Here is a 17,333-nt window from a genome sequence, read left to right as displayed (position 1 = left end):
TGTAAGTTTAACTTTGGGTACTTCGAAAGTGTCATTTTAAATTGTACTTTGCTAGGTGTTCGTGTACACAACGTGTTGTGATGACATCTGCTGCGGAGTCTTCAGCTAGTCGCTTGTGAGCTGCTCCATGAAACCATACATGTTTCGTGCCCTAAGAGCAAGGCTTCCATAGGGTAGTGGTTAGTGCTCTGGGCTTTCACCCCAGCGACCCAGGTTCGAATCTCAGTGGGACCCAAAACATTTTATCATAGAAAATTTGCAACACAGTTGCTCGTGTAACCATAAAACCATACATGTTCCATCCACTGAGAGCAAGGCTTCCATAGGGTAGTGGTTAATGCTCTGGGGTTTCACCCCAGCGACCCAGGTTCGAATCTCAGTGGGACCCACAAAATTTTATCATAGAAAATGTGCAACACAGTTGCTCGTGTAACCATAAAACCATACATGTTCCTTGCATTGAGAGCAACGCTTCCATAGGGTAGTGGTTAGTGCTCTGGGCTTTCACCACAGCGACCCAGGTTCGAATCTCAGTGGGACCCAAAACATTTTACCATAGAAAATTTGCAACACAGTTGCTCGTGTAACCATAAAACCATGCATGTTCCTTGCATTGAGAGCAAGGCTTCCATAGGGTAGTGGTTAGTGCTCTGGGCTTTCACCCCAGCGACCCAGGTTCGAATCTCAGTGGGACCCAAGAAATTTTATCATAGAAAATTTGCAACACAGTTGCTCGTGTAACCATAAAACCATACATGTTCCTTGCATTGAGAGCAAGGCTTCCATAGGGTAGTGGTTAGTGCGCTGGGCTTTCACCCCAGCGACCCAGGTTCGAATCTCAGTGGGACCCAAGAAATTTTATCATAGAAAATTTGCAACACAGTTGCTCGTGTAACCGTAAAACCATACATGTTCCTTGCATTGAGAGCAAGGCTTCCATAGGGTAGTGGTTAGTGCTCTGGGCTTTCACCCCAGCGACCCAGGTTCGAATCTCAGTGGGACCCAAGAAAATTTATCATAATTTGCAATACAGTTGCTCGTATAACCATAGAATAGAACCAATTAGAATTAGGGTTAGAGTTAGTGCGAGGGTTAGGGTTTGGGTTTGGGTTAGGGTTAGCGCTAGGCTTAGGGTTAGAGTTAGTGCGAGGGTTAGGGTTAGAGCTAGGGTTAGGGTTAGTGCGAGGGTTAGAGCTAGGGTTAGGGTTAGTGCTAGGGTTAGGGTTAGAGCTAGGGTTAGGGTTAGAGCTAGGGTTAGGGTTAGGGCTAGGCTTAGGGTTAAGGTTAGAGCTAGGGTTAGGGTTAGAGCTAGGGTTAGGGTTACAATTAGAGTGAGAGCTAGAGCTAGGGTTAGAGCTAGGGTTAGAGTTAGAGCTAGGGTTAGAGCTAGGGTTAGGGTTAGGGTTAGCTAGCTAGCTAGGGTTAGAGTTAGAGCTAGGGTTAGGGTTAGAGCTAGGCTTAGGGTTAGGGTTAGAGCTAGGGTTAGAGTTAGTGCGAGGGTTAGGGTTAGCGCTAGGGTTAGTGTTAGAGGGTTAGGGTTAGAGCTAGGGTTAGGGTTAGAGCTAGGGTTAGGGTTAGAGTTAGTGCGAGGGTTAGGGTTAGAGCTAGGGTTAGGGTTAGGGTTAGCTAGCTAGCTAGGGTTAGAGTTAGAGCTAGGGTTAGGGTTAGAGCTAGGGTTAGGGTTAGGGTTAGGGTTAGAGCTAGGCTTAGGGTTAGGGTTAGAGCTAGGGTTAGAGTTAGTGCGAGGGTTAGGGTTAGAGCTAGGGTTAGGGTTAGAGGGTTAGGGACAGAGCTAGGGTTAGGGTTAGAGCTAGGGTTAGGGTTAGAGTTAGTGCGAGGGTTAGGGTTAGAGCTAGGGTTAGGGTTAGTTATTAGAGTGACGGGTTAGGGTTAGAGCTAGGGTTAGGGCTAGGCTTAGGGTTAGAGTTAGAGCTAGGGTTAGTGCTGTTTATTATTTTTTTTTTTTTTTTTCAAAAAAAAACTACCATACACGGTAGTTTTTTTTTTAAACTACCATGTATGGTAGTTTTTTTTTAAAACTACCATGTATGGTAGTTTTTTTTTTTCCAAAAATAAAGCGTTTTCATTTTTTTTTTTCAAAAAGAAAAAAAACTACCATAATTGGTAGTTTAAAAAAAAAACTACCATACATGGTAGTTTAAAAAAAAAACTACCGTGTATGGTAGTTTTTTTTTTTTTTTTTTTTTTTTTTTAAATGAAACCGCTTTATTTTTGAAAAAAAAAAAAAAAAAAAAAAAAAAAAACTACCATAATTGGTAGTTTAAAAAAAAAAACTACCATACATGGTAGTTTAAAAAAAAAAAAAACTACCGTGTATGGTAGTTTTTTTTTTTTTTTTTTTTTTTTTTTTAAATGAAACCGCTTTATTTTTGAAAAAAAAAAAAAAAAAAAAAAAAAAAAAACCTACCATAATTGGTAGTTTAAAAAAAACTACCATACATGGTAGTTTAAAAAAAAAAAAACTACCGTGTATGGTAGTTTTTTTTTTTTTCTTTCAAAAATAAAGCGGCTTCATTTAAAAAAAAAAAAAAAAAACTACCATACACGGTAGGTTTTTTTTTTTTAAACTACCATGTTTGGTAGTTTTTTTTTTAAACTACCAATTATGGTAGTTTTTTTTTTTTTTTTTTTTTTTTTTCAAAATAAAGCGGTTTCATTTAAAAAAAAAAAAAAAAAACTACCATACACGGTAGTTTTTTTTTTTTAAACTACCATGTATGGTAGTTTTTTTTTTAAACTACCAATTATGGTAGTTTTTTTTTTTTTTTTTTTTCAAAAATAAAGCGGTTTCATTTAAAAAAAAAAAAAAAAAAAAAAACTACCATACACGGTAGTTTTTTTTTTTTAAACTACCATGTATGGTAGTTTTTTTTTAAACTACCAATTATGGTAGTTTTTTTTTTTTTTTTTTTTCAAAAATAAAGCGGTTTCATTTAAAAAAAAAAAAAAAAACTACCATACACGGTAGTTTTTTTTTTAAACTACCATGTATGGTAGTTTTTTTCTTTTTGAAAAAAAAAAAATGAAAACGCTTTATTTTTGAAAAAAAAAAACTACCATACATGGTAGTTTAAAAAAAAACTACCATACATGGTAGTTAAAAAAAAAACTACCGTGTATGGTAGTTTTTTTTTGAAAAAAAAAATAATAATAAACAGCACTAACCCTAGCTCTAACTCTAACCCTAAGCCTAGCCCTAACCCTAGCTCTAACCCTAACCCGTCACTCTAATAACTAACCCTAACCCTAGCTCTAACCCTAACCCTAGCTCTGTCCCTAACCCTCTAACCCTAACCCTAGCTCTAACCCTAACCCTCGCACTAACTCTAACCCTAGCTCTAACCCTAACCCTAAGCCTAGCTCTAACCCTAACCCTAACCCTAACCCTAGCTCTAGCTCTAGCTCTAACCCTAACCCTAGCTCTAACTCTAACCCTAGCTAGCTAGCTAACCCTAACCCTAACCCTAGCTCTAACCCTAACCCTCACACTAACTCTAACACTAGCTCTAACCCTAACCCTAGCTCTAACCCTAACCCTCTAACCCTAACCCTAGCTCTAACCCTAACCCTCGCACTAACTCTAACCCTAGCTCTAACCCTAACCCTAAGCCTAGCTCTAACCCTAACCCTAGCTCTAACTCTAACCCTAGCTAGCTAGCTAACCCTAACCCTAGCTCTAACCCTAACCCTCGCACTAACTCTAACCCTAACCCTAGCTCTAACCCTAACCCTAGCTCTAACCCTAACCCTCTAACACTAACCCTAGCTCTAACCCTAACCCTCGCACTAACTCTAACCCTAGCTCTAACCCTAACCCTAAGCCTAGCTCTAACCCTAACCCTAACCCTAGCTCTAACTCTAACCCTAGCTAGCTAGCTAACCCTAACCCTAACCCTAGCTCTAACTCTAACCCTAGCTCTAACCCTAACCCTAGCTCTAGCCCTCACTCTAATTGTAACCCTAACCCTAGCTCTAACCCTAACCCTAGCTCTAGCCCTAACCCTAGCACTAACCCTAACCCTAGCTCTAACCCTCGCACTAACCTTAACCCTAGCTCTAACCCTAACCCTCGCACTAACTCTAACCCTAAGCCTAGCGCTAACCCTAACCCAAACCCTAGCTCTAACCCTAACCCTAACTATAACCCTAACCCTCGCACTAACTCTAACCCTAGCTCTAACCCTAACCCTAATTCTAATTGGTTCTATTCTATGGTTATACGAGCAACTGTATTGCAAATTATGATAAATTTTCTTGGGTCCCACTGAGATTCGAACCTGGGTCGCTGGGGTGAAAGCCCAGAGCACTAACCACTACCCTATGGAAGCCTTGCTCTCAATGCAAGGAACATGTATGGTTTTATGGTTACACGAGCAACTGTGTTGCAAATTTTCTATGATAAAATTTTTTGGGTCCCACTGAGATTCGAACCTGGGTCGCTGGGGTGAAAGCCCAGAGCACTAACCACTACCCTATGGAAGCCTTGCTCTCAATGCAAGGAACATGTATGGTTTTATGGTTACACGAGCAACTGTGTTGCAAATTTTCTATGATAAAATTTTTTGGGTCCCACTGAGATTCGAACCTGGGTCGCTGGGGTGAAAGCCCAGAGAACTAACCACTACCCTATGGAAGCCTTGCTCTCAATGCAAGGAACATGCATGGTTTTATGGTTACACGAGCAACTGTGTTGCACATTTTCTATGATAAAATATTTTGGGTCCCACTGAGATTCGAACCTGGGTCACTGGGGTGAGAGCCCAAAGAACTAACCACTACCCTATGGAAGCCTTGCTCTCAGTGTATGGAACATGTATGGTTTTATGGTTACACGAGCAACTGTGTTGCACATTTTCTATGATAAAATATTTTGGGTCCCACTGAGATTCGAACCTGGGTCACTGGGGTGAGAGCCCAGAGAACTAACCACTACCCTATGGAAGCCTTGCTCTCAGTGTATGGAACATGTATGGTTTTATGGTTACACGAGCAACTGTGTTGCAAATTTTCTATGATAAAATGTTTTGGGTCCCACTGAGATTCGAACCTGGGTCGCTGGGGTGAAACCCCAGAGCACTAACCACTACCCTATGGAAGCCTTGCTCTCAGTGCGTGGAACATGTATGCTTTTATGGGGCAGCTCACAAGCGACTAGCTGAAGACTCCGCAGCAGATGTCATCACAACACGTTGTGTACACGAACACCTAGCAAAGTACAATTTAAAATGACACTTTCGAAGTACCCAAAGTTAAACTTACAAAAGAAAACCCATAACAAATAAAACTTACACAAGAAGAGCCCTAACGTGGCACTTAACAGCTGTCAGTGTCAAACTGGTTAGTGACTCGAGCTCTTGCTCGGTAAGAATTTGGTTCGATCCCAGGTGCGAGGAAATGCTTTTGTTGTGCAATTAACCCTTTATTTATTCTCTTTTTTTTTAACCTCGTGTAGCGTACCTACACATATTGTCATATAAAGCATGATTAAGCTATTTTTATGTTTTAATTGGCGAATAAAGAAACAAGGAATAAAACACCAGACAAGTTTTAACATAAATAAAATAATAATATTAAAAGCAAATTTCAAACCAGCAATCTAATGTGAAATTGCAGTAGATATATTGGATAACAATATTTACAGGTATACACGTTATTTAAAAACGACTATAAGTGTTATACTACGATACAAGTGTTTACCAGCTCAGTGGCCTAGGAGGAGAGTGTCCGCCCTGAGATTGGGAGGTTGTGGGTTCAAACCCCTGCCGAGTCATACCAGTGACTATAACAATGGTACCCATTTCTTCCCTGCTTGGCACTCAGTGTAAGGGGTTGAAATGGGGCCCCCCCTGCTGCTCACGATCATTGGGACTTTTGGCACTCAGTGTAGGTACGCCACCAACTCATAACAACGTAAAACACACATACCAAATGTCAGATTTTTGTTTTAATTGGCGAATATAAAAACAAGGAATAAAACACCAGACAAGTTTTTTTTTCCAAAAAGTCGACCATACATGGTAACATTTTTTTTTTAAAAATAAGACGACCATGTATAGTAAGGCTTTTTTTCTTTTTTTTTCCCAAAAGACGACCATACATGGTAACGCTTGTTTTTTTTTTTTTTAATAAGACGACTATGTATAATAAGGCTTTTTTTCCAATAACGACCATCTATAAATGTAAAAATGTAGCGATTAGAAGGGACATATTTAATTTACCTTAGCCATAAAATGCTCCTTTATTCTGCTAAATCTGACAGATTTGGAAAGTTTAAAAATGCTTCTACTGAAATGTCCACTGGAAAGCTTTTCAGCTACAAGTTCTGCTTTTCTTTTTTTTTTCCTTCCGTAGGAGAAAAAAAAAAAAAAAAAAAGGTCAACCCCATGACTGCAATCCTAATGTGTAGTCACATGAACACGACACACAAGCATTGTGTAACATCCTCCTCACTAGAACTTGTGTCTTGGTAGCATTAACAAACCATCTCGACATCGCGCTCAATTACTTCATTTGAATCGGCGGGACGTGAATTAGGAGAGAACCGACGACCGAAAGACCAATCTGCTGCTGCTTCGGCTGAAGGTGAACATGTCTTATCTTATCCCCCGACAGGTATTAACTGCTACTTTTTTGGGCAAAGCGCTCGCCTTGCCTCCTTGTGACGCTTGCGGTGTGGCGTGGAACGAACGGCTGCAGCAATTGTTGAGGGTTAGGGTTCCTCCAAGCAGTAGTTAATAAATGAGATGAACTAAATGGCTCTCACAATATTACATTTTCAGCATTTTTTTTCTTAAAGCCTGAGGGCAGTTTGTTTTGACCACATTTTTCACTGCGTTATCTCATACAAAATTACAACAACACTGCGGTTGCACGGAGAATTAGTCTGGGAGAGCAAGCTCGCTCATCTGCTATTCAACCACCGTTAAAGGGCAATTAAAGGGCAAAATATTTGTCAAGTAATGTTGTAGTGGGTCATTTTGAAACGATGCATTTACTTACATTTGCTCCAGAGCAGGATGGCAAATGCCGGTTCGTGCTTTTGGTGCCTGGTGTGGCTGCTGCTGCTGCTTTTCTTCGGCTGGCCCATCGGCATCACCCTCGGGGGTCTCTACGGCCTCATCAGCCCCCTCACCACCTGCCTGGGCCTGGATCGACTGTCGGACTTGCTGCTGGAAGGCGCCAACCTGGGCCGTACTTGCGCACAAAACATGAAGCACTGTAAGCCGCTGTGTTGATTGTTTTTTGACAGCAACGTGACGGCCCTGTCGAAAGAAGGTCAACAAGACGGTGGGCGTTAACACGAAAAGCGAGCATGAGTTTGTTATTGGCCAGACTGAAGAGGGGCTTCACATTACTGAATTGACGATGACGCTGCACAGAGGAGATAAGAATTGAACAATGGCCACGCTCTGACTTGTAAATGCAAACTTCTAATGCGATTAAAACTGCTTTGAACTCCTCCTTGCGTTTGCTGACTGAATGTTTCTTTGTAACGTTTGTTCACACAACTGTCAGAGACTCTGTTTTTCAATTATCTTTGATGCGTTTTTCGTTGTACAGTATATATACTGTTTTTTTTTTTAAACGACCATGACCGTTGTTTAATTCATCCATGTATTTGATCGCTGAGCCGCACGCCGTTGACAGTGGACAGAAAAGCACCAGTCTGCCGCATTTCCTCAAACTCTATTCTAATTTTGAAAGGAGCATCCGTAAATCCTCCGGCCCTAAGAAAAGGACGTGTGGACGGGATGTGGCAACGCAACGCAAGGCAAGGCAACGCAAGGCAAGGCAAGGCAAGGCAAGTACAAGGCAAGTACAAGGCAAGGCAAGGCAAGGCAAGGCAAGGAGAGGCCAAGTCCAAGTCAAGTCAAGTCAAGTCAAGTCAAGGCAAGTACAAGGCAAGTACAAGGCAAGGCAAGGCCAAGGCAAGGCCAAGGCAAGTACAAGGCAAGTACAAGGCAAGGCAAGGCAAGGCAAGGCAAGTATAAGGCAAGTATAAGGCAAGTACAAGGCAAGTACAAGGCAAGTACAAGGCAAGGCAAGTACAAGGCAAGGCAAGGCAAGGCAAGGCAAGTACAAGGCAAGTACAAGGCAAGTACAAGGCAAGTACAAGGCAAGGCAAGGCAAGGCAAGGCAAGGCAAGGCAAGGCAAGGAGAGGCCAAGTCCAAGTCAAGTCAAGTCAAGGCAAGTACAAGGCAAGTACAAGGCAAGGCAACTACAAGGCAAGGCAAGGCAAGGCAAGGCCAAGGCAAGTACAAGGCAAGTACAAGGCAAGGCAAGGCAAGGCAAGGCAAGGCAAGGCAAGTACAAGGCAAGGCAAGTACAAGGCAAGGCAAGTACAAGGCAAGGCAAGGCAAGGCAAGGCAAGTACAAGGCAAGTACAAGGCAAGTACAAGGCAAGGCAAGGCAAGGCAAATACAAGGCAAGTACAAGGCAAGGCAAGGCAAGGCAAGTACAAGGCAAGTACAAGGCAAGTACAAGGCAAGGCAAGGCAAGTACAAGGCAAGTACAAGTACAAGTACAAGTACAAGTACAAGTCAAGTCAAGGCAAGGCAAGTACAAGGCAAGTGCAAGGCAAGTGCAAGGCAAGTGCAAGGCAAGTGCAAGGCAAGTGCAAGGCAAGTACAAGGCAAGGCAAGGCAAGGCAAGGCAAGGCAAGGCAAGGCAAGGCAAGGCAAGGCAAGGCAAGTACAAGTACAAGTACAGTCGAGTCGAGTCGAGGCGAGGCGAGGGGAGGCGAGGCGAGTCGAGGCGAGGCGAGGCAAGTACAAGGCAAGTACAAGGCAAGGCGAGGCAAGTACAAGGCGAGGCAAGGCAAGGCAAGTACAAGGCAAGGCAAGTACAAGGCAAGTACAAGGCAAGGCAAGGCAAGGCAAGGCAAGGCAAGGCAAGTACAAGGCAAGGCAAGGCAAGGCAAGGCAAGGCAAGGCAAGGCAAGGCAAGGCAAGGCAAGGCAAGTACAAGGCAAGTACAAGGCAAGGCCAAGGCAAGGCCAAGGCCAAGGCAAGGCCAAGGCAAGGCCAAGGCAAGGTAAGGCAAGGTAAGGCAAAGTAAGGCAAAGTAAGGCAAAGTAAGGCAAAGCAAGGCAAGGCAAAGCAAGGCAAGGCAAAGCAAGGCAAGGCAAAGCAAGGCAAGGCAAAGCAAGGCAAGGCAAAGCAAGGCAAGGCAAGGCAAGGCAAGGCAAAGCAAGGCAAGGCAAAGCAAGGCAAGGCAAAGCAAGGCAAGGCAAGGCGAGGCGAGGCGAGGCGAGGCAAGGCGAGGCAAGGCGAGGCAAGGCGAGGCAAGGCGAGGCAAGGCGAGGCAAGGCAAGTACAAGGCAAGCACAAGGCAAGGCAAGGCAAGTACAAGGCAAGGCAAGGCAAGGCAAGGCAAGGCCAAGGCAAGGCCAAGGCAAGGCCAAGGCAAGGCCAAGGCCAAGGCAAGGTAAGGCAAAGCAAGGCAAGGCAAAGCAAGGCAAGGCAAAGCAAGGCAAGGCAAAGCAAGGCAAAGCAAGGCAAGGCAAAGCAAGGCAAAGCAAGGCAAGGCAAGGCAAAGCAAGGCAAGGCAAAGCAAAGCAAGGCAAGGCAAAGCAAGGCAAAGCAAGGCAAGGCAAGGCAAGGCAAGGCAAGGCAAGGCAAGGCAAGGCAAGGCAAGTACAAGGCAAGGCAAGGCAAGGCAAGGCAAGGCAAGTACAAGTACAAGTCAAGTCAAGGCAAATACAAGGCAAGTGCAAGGCAAGTGCAAGTCAAGTACAAGTCAAGTATAAGTCAAGTATAAGTCAAGTACAAGTCAAGTACACGTCAAGTACAAGTACAAGTCAAGTCAAGTCAAGTCAAGTCAAGTCAAGTCAAGTCAAGTCAAGTCAAGTCAAGGCAAGGCAAGGCAAGGCAAGGCAAGGCAAGGCAAGGCAAGGCAAGGCAAGGCAAGGCAAGGCAAGGAGAGGCCAAGTCCAAGTCCAAGTCAAGTCAAATCAAGTCAAGGCAAGTACAAGGCAAGGCAACTACAAGGCGAGGTGAGGCAAGTACAAGGCGAGGCAAGGCAAGTACAAGGCAAGTACAAGGCAAGTACAAGGGAAGGCAAGGCAAGGCAAGGCAAGGCAAGGCAAGGCAAGGCAAGGCAAGGCAAGGCAAGGCAAGGCAAGGCAAGCGCAAGCGCAAGCACAAGCACAAGCACAAGCCAGGCACAAACACAAGCCAGGCACAAGCACAAGCACAAGCACAAGCACAAGCACAAGCACAAGCACAGGCACAGGCACAAGCACAAGCACAAGCACAGGCACAAGCATAGGCACAAGCACAGGCACAGGCACAGGCACAAGCACAAGCACAGGCACAAGCACAGGTACAAGCACAGGCACAAGCACAGGCACAAGCCCAGACAGGATCGAGCACGGGCAAAGCGCTGGCACCAGCACAAGCACAAGCAGGCGCAGGCTCAAGCAGTAGCACAAGTACAGGCGTGGCGGAGCACAAGCAGGCACAAGCACAGGCACAGGCACTGGCTCGGCACAGTATTGTACGGCTCGGCACAGGCACGGGCACAAGCACAAGCACAAGCACAAGCTTAAGCACAGGCACAGGCACAGGCACGGCAGAGCACGGCACAGGCACAGGCACGGGCGGAAGCACAGGCACGGGCACGGCACGGCACGTCAAGGCTCGGCACGGCACAGGCACGGGCAGGCACAAGCACAAGCTGGCACGGCACGGCACGGTACGGCACGGCATGACACAGCAAGGCAAGGCGCAGCAAGGCAAGGCAAGGCAAGGCAAAAGCCAGGCAAGGCACCGCAAGGAACGGCGAGGCAAGCACAAGGCGAAAGCATGGCGAGACGAACAGAGCAAGGCAAGGCAAAGTTACTCAGGGCTAGGCAAGGCAAGGCAAGGCTGGGCAAGGCAAGGCAAGTACAAGGCAAGTACAAGGCAAGTTCAAGGCAAGGCAAGTACAAGGCAAGGCAAGTACAAGGCAAGGCAAGTACAAGGCAAGGCAAGGCAAGTACAAGGCAAGGCAAGGCAAGGCAAGTACAAGGCAAGTACAAGGCAAGGCAAGTACAAGGCAAGGCAAGGCCAAGGCAAGGTCAAGGCAAGGTCAAGGCAAGTACAAGGCAAAGCAAGGCAAGGCAAGTACAAGGCAAAGCAAGGCAAGGCAAGGCAAGGCAAGGCAAGGCAAGGCAAGGCAAGGCAAGGCAAGGCAAGGCAAGTGCAAGGCAAGGGCAAGGCAAGGCCAAGGCAAGGCCAAGGCAAGGCCAAGGCCAAGGCCAAGGCAAGGCCAAGGCAAGGCCAAGGCAAAGCAAGGCAAGGCAAGGCAAGGCAAGTACAAGGCAAAGCAAGGCAAAGCAAGGCAAGGCAAGGCAAGGCAAGGCAAGGCAAGGCAAGGCAAGGCCAGGCAAGGCCAGGCAAGGCCAGGCCAAGGCCAGGCCAAGGCCAGGCCAAGGCCAGGCCAAGGCCAGGCCAAGGCCAGGCCAGTACAAGGCAAGTACAAGGCAAGTACAAGGCAAGTACAAGGCAAGTACAAGGCAAGGCAAGTACAAGGCAAGTACAAGGCAAGTACAAGGCAAGTACAAGGCAAGTACAAGGCAAGTACAAGGCAAGGCAAGCGCAAGGCAAGCGCAAGGCAAGCGCAAGGCAAGCGCAAGGCAAGCGCAAGGCAAGCGCAAGGCAAGCGCAAGGCAAGCGCAAGGCAAGCGCAAGGCAAGCGCAAGGCAAGCGCAAGGCAAGCGCAAGGCAAGCGCAAGGCAAGCGCAAGGCAAGTGCAAGGCAAGGGCAAGGCAAGGCCAAGGCAAGGCCAAGGCAAGGCCAAGGCCAAGGCCAAGGCAAGGCCAAGGCAAGGCCAAGGCAAAGCAAGGCAAGGCAAGGCAAGGCAAGTACAAGGCAAAGCAAGGCAAAGCAAGGCAAGGCAAGGCAAGGCAAGGCAAGGCAAGGCAAGGCAAGGCCAGGCAAGGCCAGGCAAGGCCAGGCCAAGGCCAGGCCAAGGCCAGGCCAAGGCCAGGCCAAGGCCAGGCCAAGGCCAGGCCAGTACAAGGCAAGTACAAGGCAAGTACAAGGCAAGTACAAGGCAAGTACAAGGCAAGGCAAGTACAAGGCAAGTACAAGGCAAGTACAAGGCAAGTACAAGGCAAGTACAAGGCAAGTACAAGGCAAGGCAAGCGCAAGGCAAGCGCAAGGCAAGCGCAAGGCAAGCGCAAGGCAAGCGCAAGGCAAGCGCAAGGCAAGCGCAAGGCAAGCGCAAGGCAAGCGCAAGGCAAGCGCAAGGCAAGCGCAAGGCAAGCGCAAGGCAAGCGCAAGGCAAGCGCAAGGCAAGCGCAAGGCAAGCGCAAGGCAAGCGCAAGGCAAGCGCAAGGCAAGCGCAAGGCAACGCAAGGCAACGCAAGGCAAGGCAAGTGCATCAAAAGAACATTCCAGTCCAGAACGGATGTGTTATTCGTCTTAGTCATTCTGCATCCATTGCAGCTTGGTCATCCTAGAAGAGGGACCCTCCCATCTGTGGTCTCTTAAGGTTTCTCATTTCCCCTAGCAGGAGTTTTGAGTTTTACCCTTGCCCTCTTGGGAGTTTAAGACCAGGGGATGTTTGAGAATATTTGCCATTTTTTCACATGTCATGAGTGTTGTTGTTAGTCACCTAAATGTTGAACAGAGGCTGTGATTTACCAAAGTCGAATTCCTTGTTTGGCAGCCTCAGACATGGCAAATAAAAACCCTTGAATATTGAACATGGTTACATAATGGAAACTGCTAACACCGTTAGCAAAGCGTGGAGTAGCACACTAGTTCTCATTTGTGTCTGCATGTTTGAATTTGTTTTAGGATTGCCCCAGCGAGCTGACACATCATGGAATCCGCCACTGAGGGGCTAACACTGTTAGTTAGTTGTTGTATTCGTCTTTTTTTTTTATTTTTCATGACTGTAATGTAGCGTTGGCCATCGCCTGAACGCCGACGGCAGCTGCGCCTCCGTGCGTCAACTGATAAGGAGCATTGAACGGGGCGACGCCGTCGCCGCGCGGCGTATCCCCCAATAAATAGAATAAAGCCTTTACCGCGTTCAGGCTTCAGCTGCATTTGCTGTCCACCGTCCGTAGAGACGGCAGGCGGGCGGAGAATCGATTGAATCCCCGCGATCATTATAATCCAAGGTAAACGCTGACATTTCAGGCAGCCTGTTATTTTGACTGAGGGGTGTAACGCGCGCCGCGCAAGTGCATACTATATGGACAGGGAAGCGCGGGAAGATCAGTGGCCGAAATGCATTAACGTCACATGTCATTATTATTTGGCGCCAAAAAGCCTCCCTCGTCCGCTGCCACTAGACTCGTGAGGATGGCGGCCTTGTGGGGGGGGATTGTCGTGAGGCCGAAATGCATTAACGTCACATGTCCGGGCGACCATTATTCTTCGGCGCCAAAAAGCCTCGTCCGCTGCCACTATACTCGTGAGGATGGCGGCCTTTGTCGTAAGTGATTATTTCGTCCAGTTGGACCAAGAAAGCCGCAAGACATACATTGAAAAGTTGAAAAAATATTAAAAAATAAAAATATAATCCGCTGTTTTTTTTTTTTTTGTTTTTTTAAACAACCATGTATAGTAAGGTTTTTTTCTCCCTCTCAAAAAATGACCATGTATAGTCTGGCTTTTTTTTTTCTTTCAAAAAAGCGACCATGTATAGTATAGTAAGGCTTAAAAAAAAAAAAAAAAAGGACCATGTATAGTCAGGCTTAAAAAAAAAAAAAAAAAAACATGCATAGTGAGGCTGTTTTAAAAATGAAAATGACCATGCATATAGTACGGCTTAAAATTAAAAAACTACTATGTATATTAAGGCTTTTATTAATATTATTATTATTATTATTTAGAAAAGGCCATGTAAAGTAAGGCTTTAAAAAAAAAATGTATTGAATATACCTTCCATTCATTACATAAGAGGCCACCAAAACAGAGAGGTCAATGCTAGGGGTCTGCTGACAACCACATATGATTCACAGCTCACCATGTGCTCATTAGATCCCGTCCTCCTCCTCCACGTCGTGGCCAAGGGAGCTCCCTCGCCAGTGGCCCTTTTTCCACAACGTCGCCGCCCGTTTGGAGCCCGCCGAGTGGCAATGTCACCCCGCCTGCCCGGGCGGCAAATAAAAGCAAAATATGGCACATGTCACAACAAGACGTGCCCCTTGGGCTCGCTGTGCTGACGTCGCAAAGAATGGACGTTGTCAGCATCTGCAAACAAGCAACAGTAGCTCTGCTGTCAGTGTCAGCCAAGAAGAGAAGAAACGGGGCGACTTCATCATGATTTGTTTCTAAATACAATGAAGCGCTTTTACTGGAATGTGCCATGAGCTGTAAACACGACGTACATTCCTTCTTCCTCGCACAGATTCCATCTGCGTAAGGATCGCTCATCCGTGCCATCCAATTAGGATGATGCAACACATATTTCCCACGAGAATACGTCACATTTTTGTCAATACCCTTCCCAGAAGCTCATTATACTTTGAAAAGTATGGATTTCCATGCTCATCGTGATCTACGGCCAGTTACAGGGGAAAAACAAAACAGTGAACCTGGAAATGGATGATAATAAATCTCCTGCGATAGCTGTTCTATTTATTGAATTAAAATGATCTCATTAAATTTACTTTTATTATTGTATTCATTTTTTATTCAACTATCTGACAAAAATGGTTTCACATGCACCACTGCTGCAACTCATCGGACCAGGTCTGGTTTCTGTCCATACGAGAAGGAACGTAAGCATTGATGGGGTTTTTTTTGTTTTAGGTGGGGGTGAGGGGGCGTGGTGTCTTTGTGCCCCCTCTTGAGGCCTTGAAAGGGGTAACAGCTGCAGACGCCAGCTGTTTGACAAGTGCCCCACACTCGCGATGGTGCTATAGTAGTGCTACCGTGCGTCCAGACACTCAAACCTGATCCTCGCAGGTTCCCTACAGTTCAAAAATAAACAACAAAGAAGCTGTAAATACATTTTACACAGAAACGTAAGCACGCTCAACTTCTGCCTTCCTGACATAACACAATGAAGGCCAAAGATGAGACCAAAATGTCCACATGACGGAGTCTGAGTCAAGATCTAAAGAAGACGCATGGCTCCGTCCATCTGTCCTCACTACGAGCGCCGCGTCGCCCATACATGGCACAGACGGGCTTCCCTGTCCCCCGTCACGCCATTCATGGAGTGCAGTTGTCAATGGCGCAACAGGCTACCATACTTGGAGAAAGCACAGCCCCTCCCTCACAGGATATAAAACGGGCTGACCTGGCTCTCCGACACCCTCCCCCTAGTTGCCGCTCTTGCGAGGTTCTGAAGTGCCCAGCGCTGATCCTGGTGAGTAGGGGAACCCCTTGGAAGTGTGGATTAATGCCAAGAAGGTGGACTCATCTCTATCGTTTATTTCAGAGGTGACACCATGTGCGACGACGACGAGACCACCGCCCTCGTGTGCGACAACGGCTCCGGGCTGGTGAAGGCCGGGTTCGCCGGGGATGACGCGCCTCGTGCTGTCTTCCCGTCCATTGTCGGCCGCCCTCGGCACCAGGTACAGGATCTCTATTTCGTGCTAGCTATTCTGAAATACAAAGCTTCATGAACACTTTGAGACAATTTTGTACCCCAAAACTAAGCCCAGCCTCCTCTGTGCTCTCTCAGGGCGTCATGGTGGGCATGGGTCAGAAGGACTCCTACGTGGGCGACGAAGCCCAGAGCAAGAGGGGCATTCTGACCCTCAAGTACCCCATCGAGCACGGCATCATCACTAACTGGGACGACATGGAGAAGATCTGGCACCACACCTTCTACAACGAGCTGAGGGTGGCCCCCGAGGAGCACCCCACCTTGCTGACCGAGGCGCCCCTCAACCCAAAGGCCAACCGTGAGAAGATGACCCAGATCATGTTCGAGACCTTCAACGTGCCTGCCATGTACGTGGCCATCCAGGCCGTGCTGTCGCTGTACGCCTCCGGTCGTACCACCGGTACGTTGCTCTTTCCAGATATTTTTGACTGTCTGGATTTTTGGATTTGAATGATCCAATCGGGATTTGATTGTCAGGTATCGTGCTGGACTCTGGTGACGGTGTGACACACAACGTGCCCATCTACGAGGGTTACGCCCTCCCGCACGCCATCATGCGTCTGGACTTGGCCGGACGTGACCTCACCGATTACCTCATGAAGATCCTGACCGAGCGCGGCTACTCCTTTGTCACGACAGGTACGCATCGACCCGATGGGAAAAGTCCTTCTTCCCTTCCGCTCGACTAAGTGTAACATCTCGCCACTGCAGCCGAGCGTGAGATCGTGCGTGACATCAAGGAGAAGCTGTGCTACGTGGCCTTGGACTTTGAGAACGAAATGGCCACAGCCGCCTCCTCTTCGTCCCTGGAGAAGAGCTACGAGCTGCCCGACGGTCAGGTCATCACCATCGGCAACGAGCGCTTCCGCTGCCCGGAGACCCTTTTCCAGCCCTCTTTCATCGGTGCGTAGAAAGCTACGTTCGGGAATTCGCAATGTCCCAAGACTTTGACATTTGAGATGGTTTTGAAGTCTCACTTTATCCTCTCTACGTCTTAAAGTATATTTTGAACATTTGCTGCTCTGTCAGCTGTTGGGGGAAGCCGTCTGCCGTAGCGCCTGTTAGGGCAACTGACAGCGGTGTCGGTTTCTCTAAGCTTAAATCTAATCCCGCCCCCCTCCTCCCCAGGCATGGAATCGGCCGGCATTCACGAGACAACCTACAACAGCATCATGAAGTGCGACATCGACATCAGGAAGGACCTGTACGCCAACAACGTCCTGTCGGGCGGCACCACCATGTACCCCGGCATTGCTGACCGCATGCAGAAGGAGATCACGGCTCTGGCCCCCAGCACCATGAAGATCAAGGTACTCACATCTGCCCCTAAAATGATATCGATCATTAGCGGGTTTTTTGTAAAGATGTCAAATTACCGTAATGCTTTTCTGCTTTCGTAGATCATCGCCCCCCCTGAGAGAAAATACTCCGTGTGGATCGGAGGCTCCATCCTGGCCTCGCTGTCCACCTTCCAGCAGATGTGGATCAGCAAGCAGGAGTACGATGAGGCCGGACCCTCCATCGTCCACAGGAAGTGCTTCTAAGCCAGCAACCCCCCCCTCCCGATTCTTTTACGAGCCTCCAACCATTTGTTTACAATTTCTACATGTATAGCTTTCTAAATAAACAAGAACCCAGGACCTGCGACGCGCACCTCTTTGTCTTCTTTATGGCTCGCTTGAGTAGCTGAAGTAGGACAAATGAGGCTGGCTAATGCAAGGTGAGCCGCTCTTAAATTAAATTGGGATAA

General features: G+C 47.2%; 1 protein-coding gene and 2 long non-coding RNA genes across 5 annotated transcripts in view; 2 read left to right on the top strand and 1 right to left on the bottom strand.

Moving 5' to 3' along the window:
- LOC148385137 (uncharacterized) overlaps positions 1-17,333 on the bottom strand; it is a 50,622-nt gene that overhangs the window by 1,818 nt on the left and 31,471 nt on the right. For all 3 annotated transcript variants that reach the window (XR_015863437.1, XR_015863435.1, XR_015863436.1), the window contains exons 6-7: positions 13,988-16,909; positions 7,021-7,215 (exon numbers count right to left, since the gene is read on the bottom strand). This is a non-coding gene — a long non-coding RNA (uncharacterized LOC148385137). The remainder of the gene's footprint in view (positions 1-7,020; positions 7,216-13,987; positions 16,910-17,333) is intronic.
- Positions 6,416-7,481, top strand: LOC148385140 (uncharacterized). Its single transcript, XR_015863434.1, has 2 exons — positions 6,416-6,603; positions 7,032-7,481. It is a non-coding gene; the product is annotated as an uncharacterized LOC148385140 (long non-coding RNA).
- Positions 15,268-17,236, top strand: LOC148385139 (actin, alpha cardiac muscle 1). The gene is made up of 7 exons (XM_088400582.1): positions 15,268-15,337; positions 15,410-15,548; positions 15,659-15,983; positions 16,061-16,222; positions 16,295-16,486; positions 16,712-16,893; positions 16,984-17,236. The coding sequence occupies exons 2-7, from the start codon at positions 15,420-15,422 to the stop codon at positions 17,125-17,127; spliced, it is 1,134 nt and encodes a 377-aa protein (XP_088256708.1). The 5' UTR covers positions 15,268-15,337; positions 15,410-15,419; the 3' UTR covers positions 17,128-17,236.

This window comes from Syngnathus floridae, chromosome 16 (genome assembly GCF_059516105.1).
Source record: "Syngnathus floridae isolate MCC-2025c chromosome 16, RoL_Sflo_1.0, whole genome shotgun sequence".
NCBI classification, from domain to species: Eukaryota; Metazoa; Chordata; class Actinopteri; order Syngnathiformes; family Syngnathidae; genus Syngnathus; species Syngnathus floridae.
This window is presented reverse-complemented; position numbering and strand designations above follow the sequence as displayed.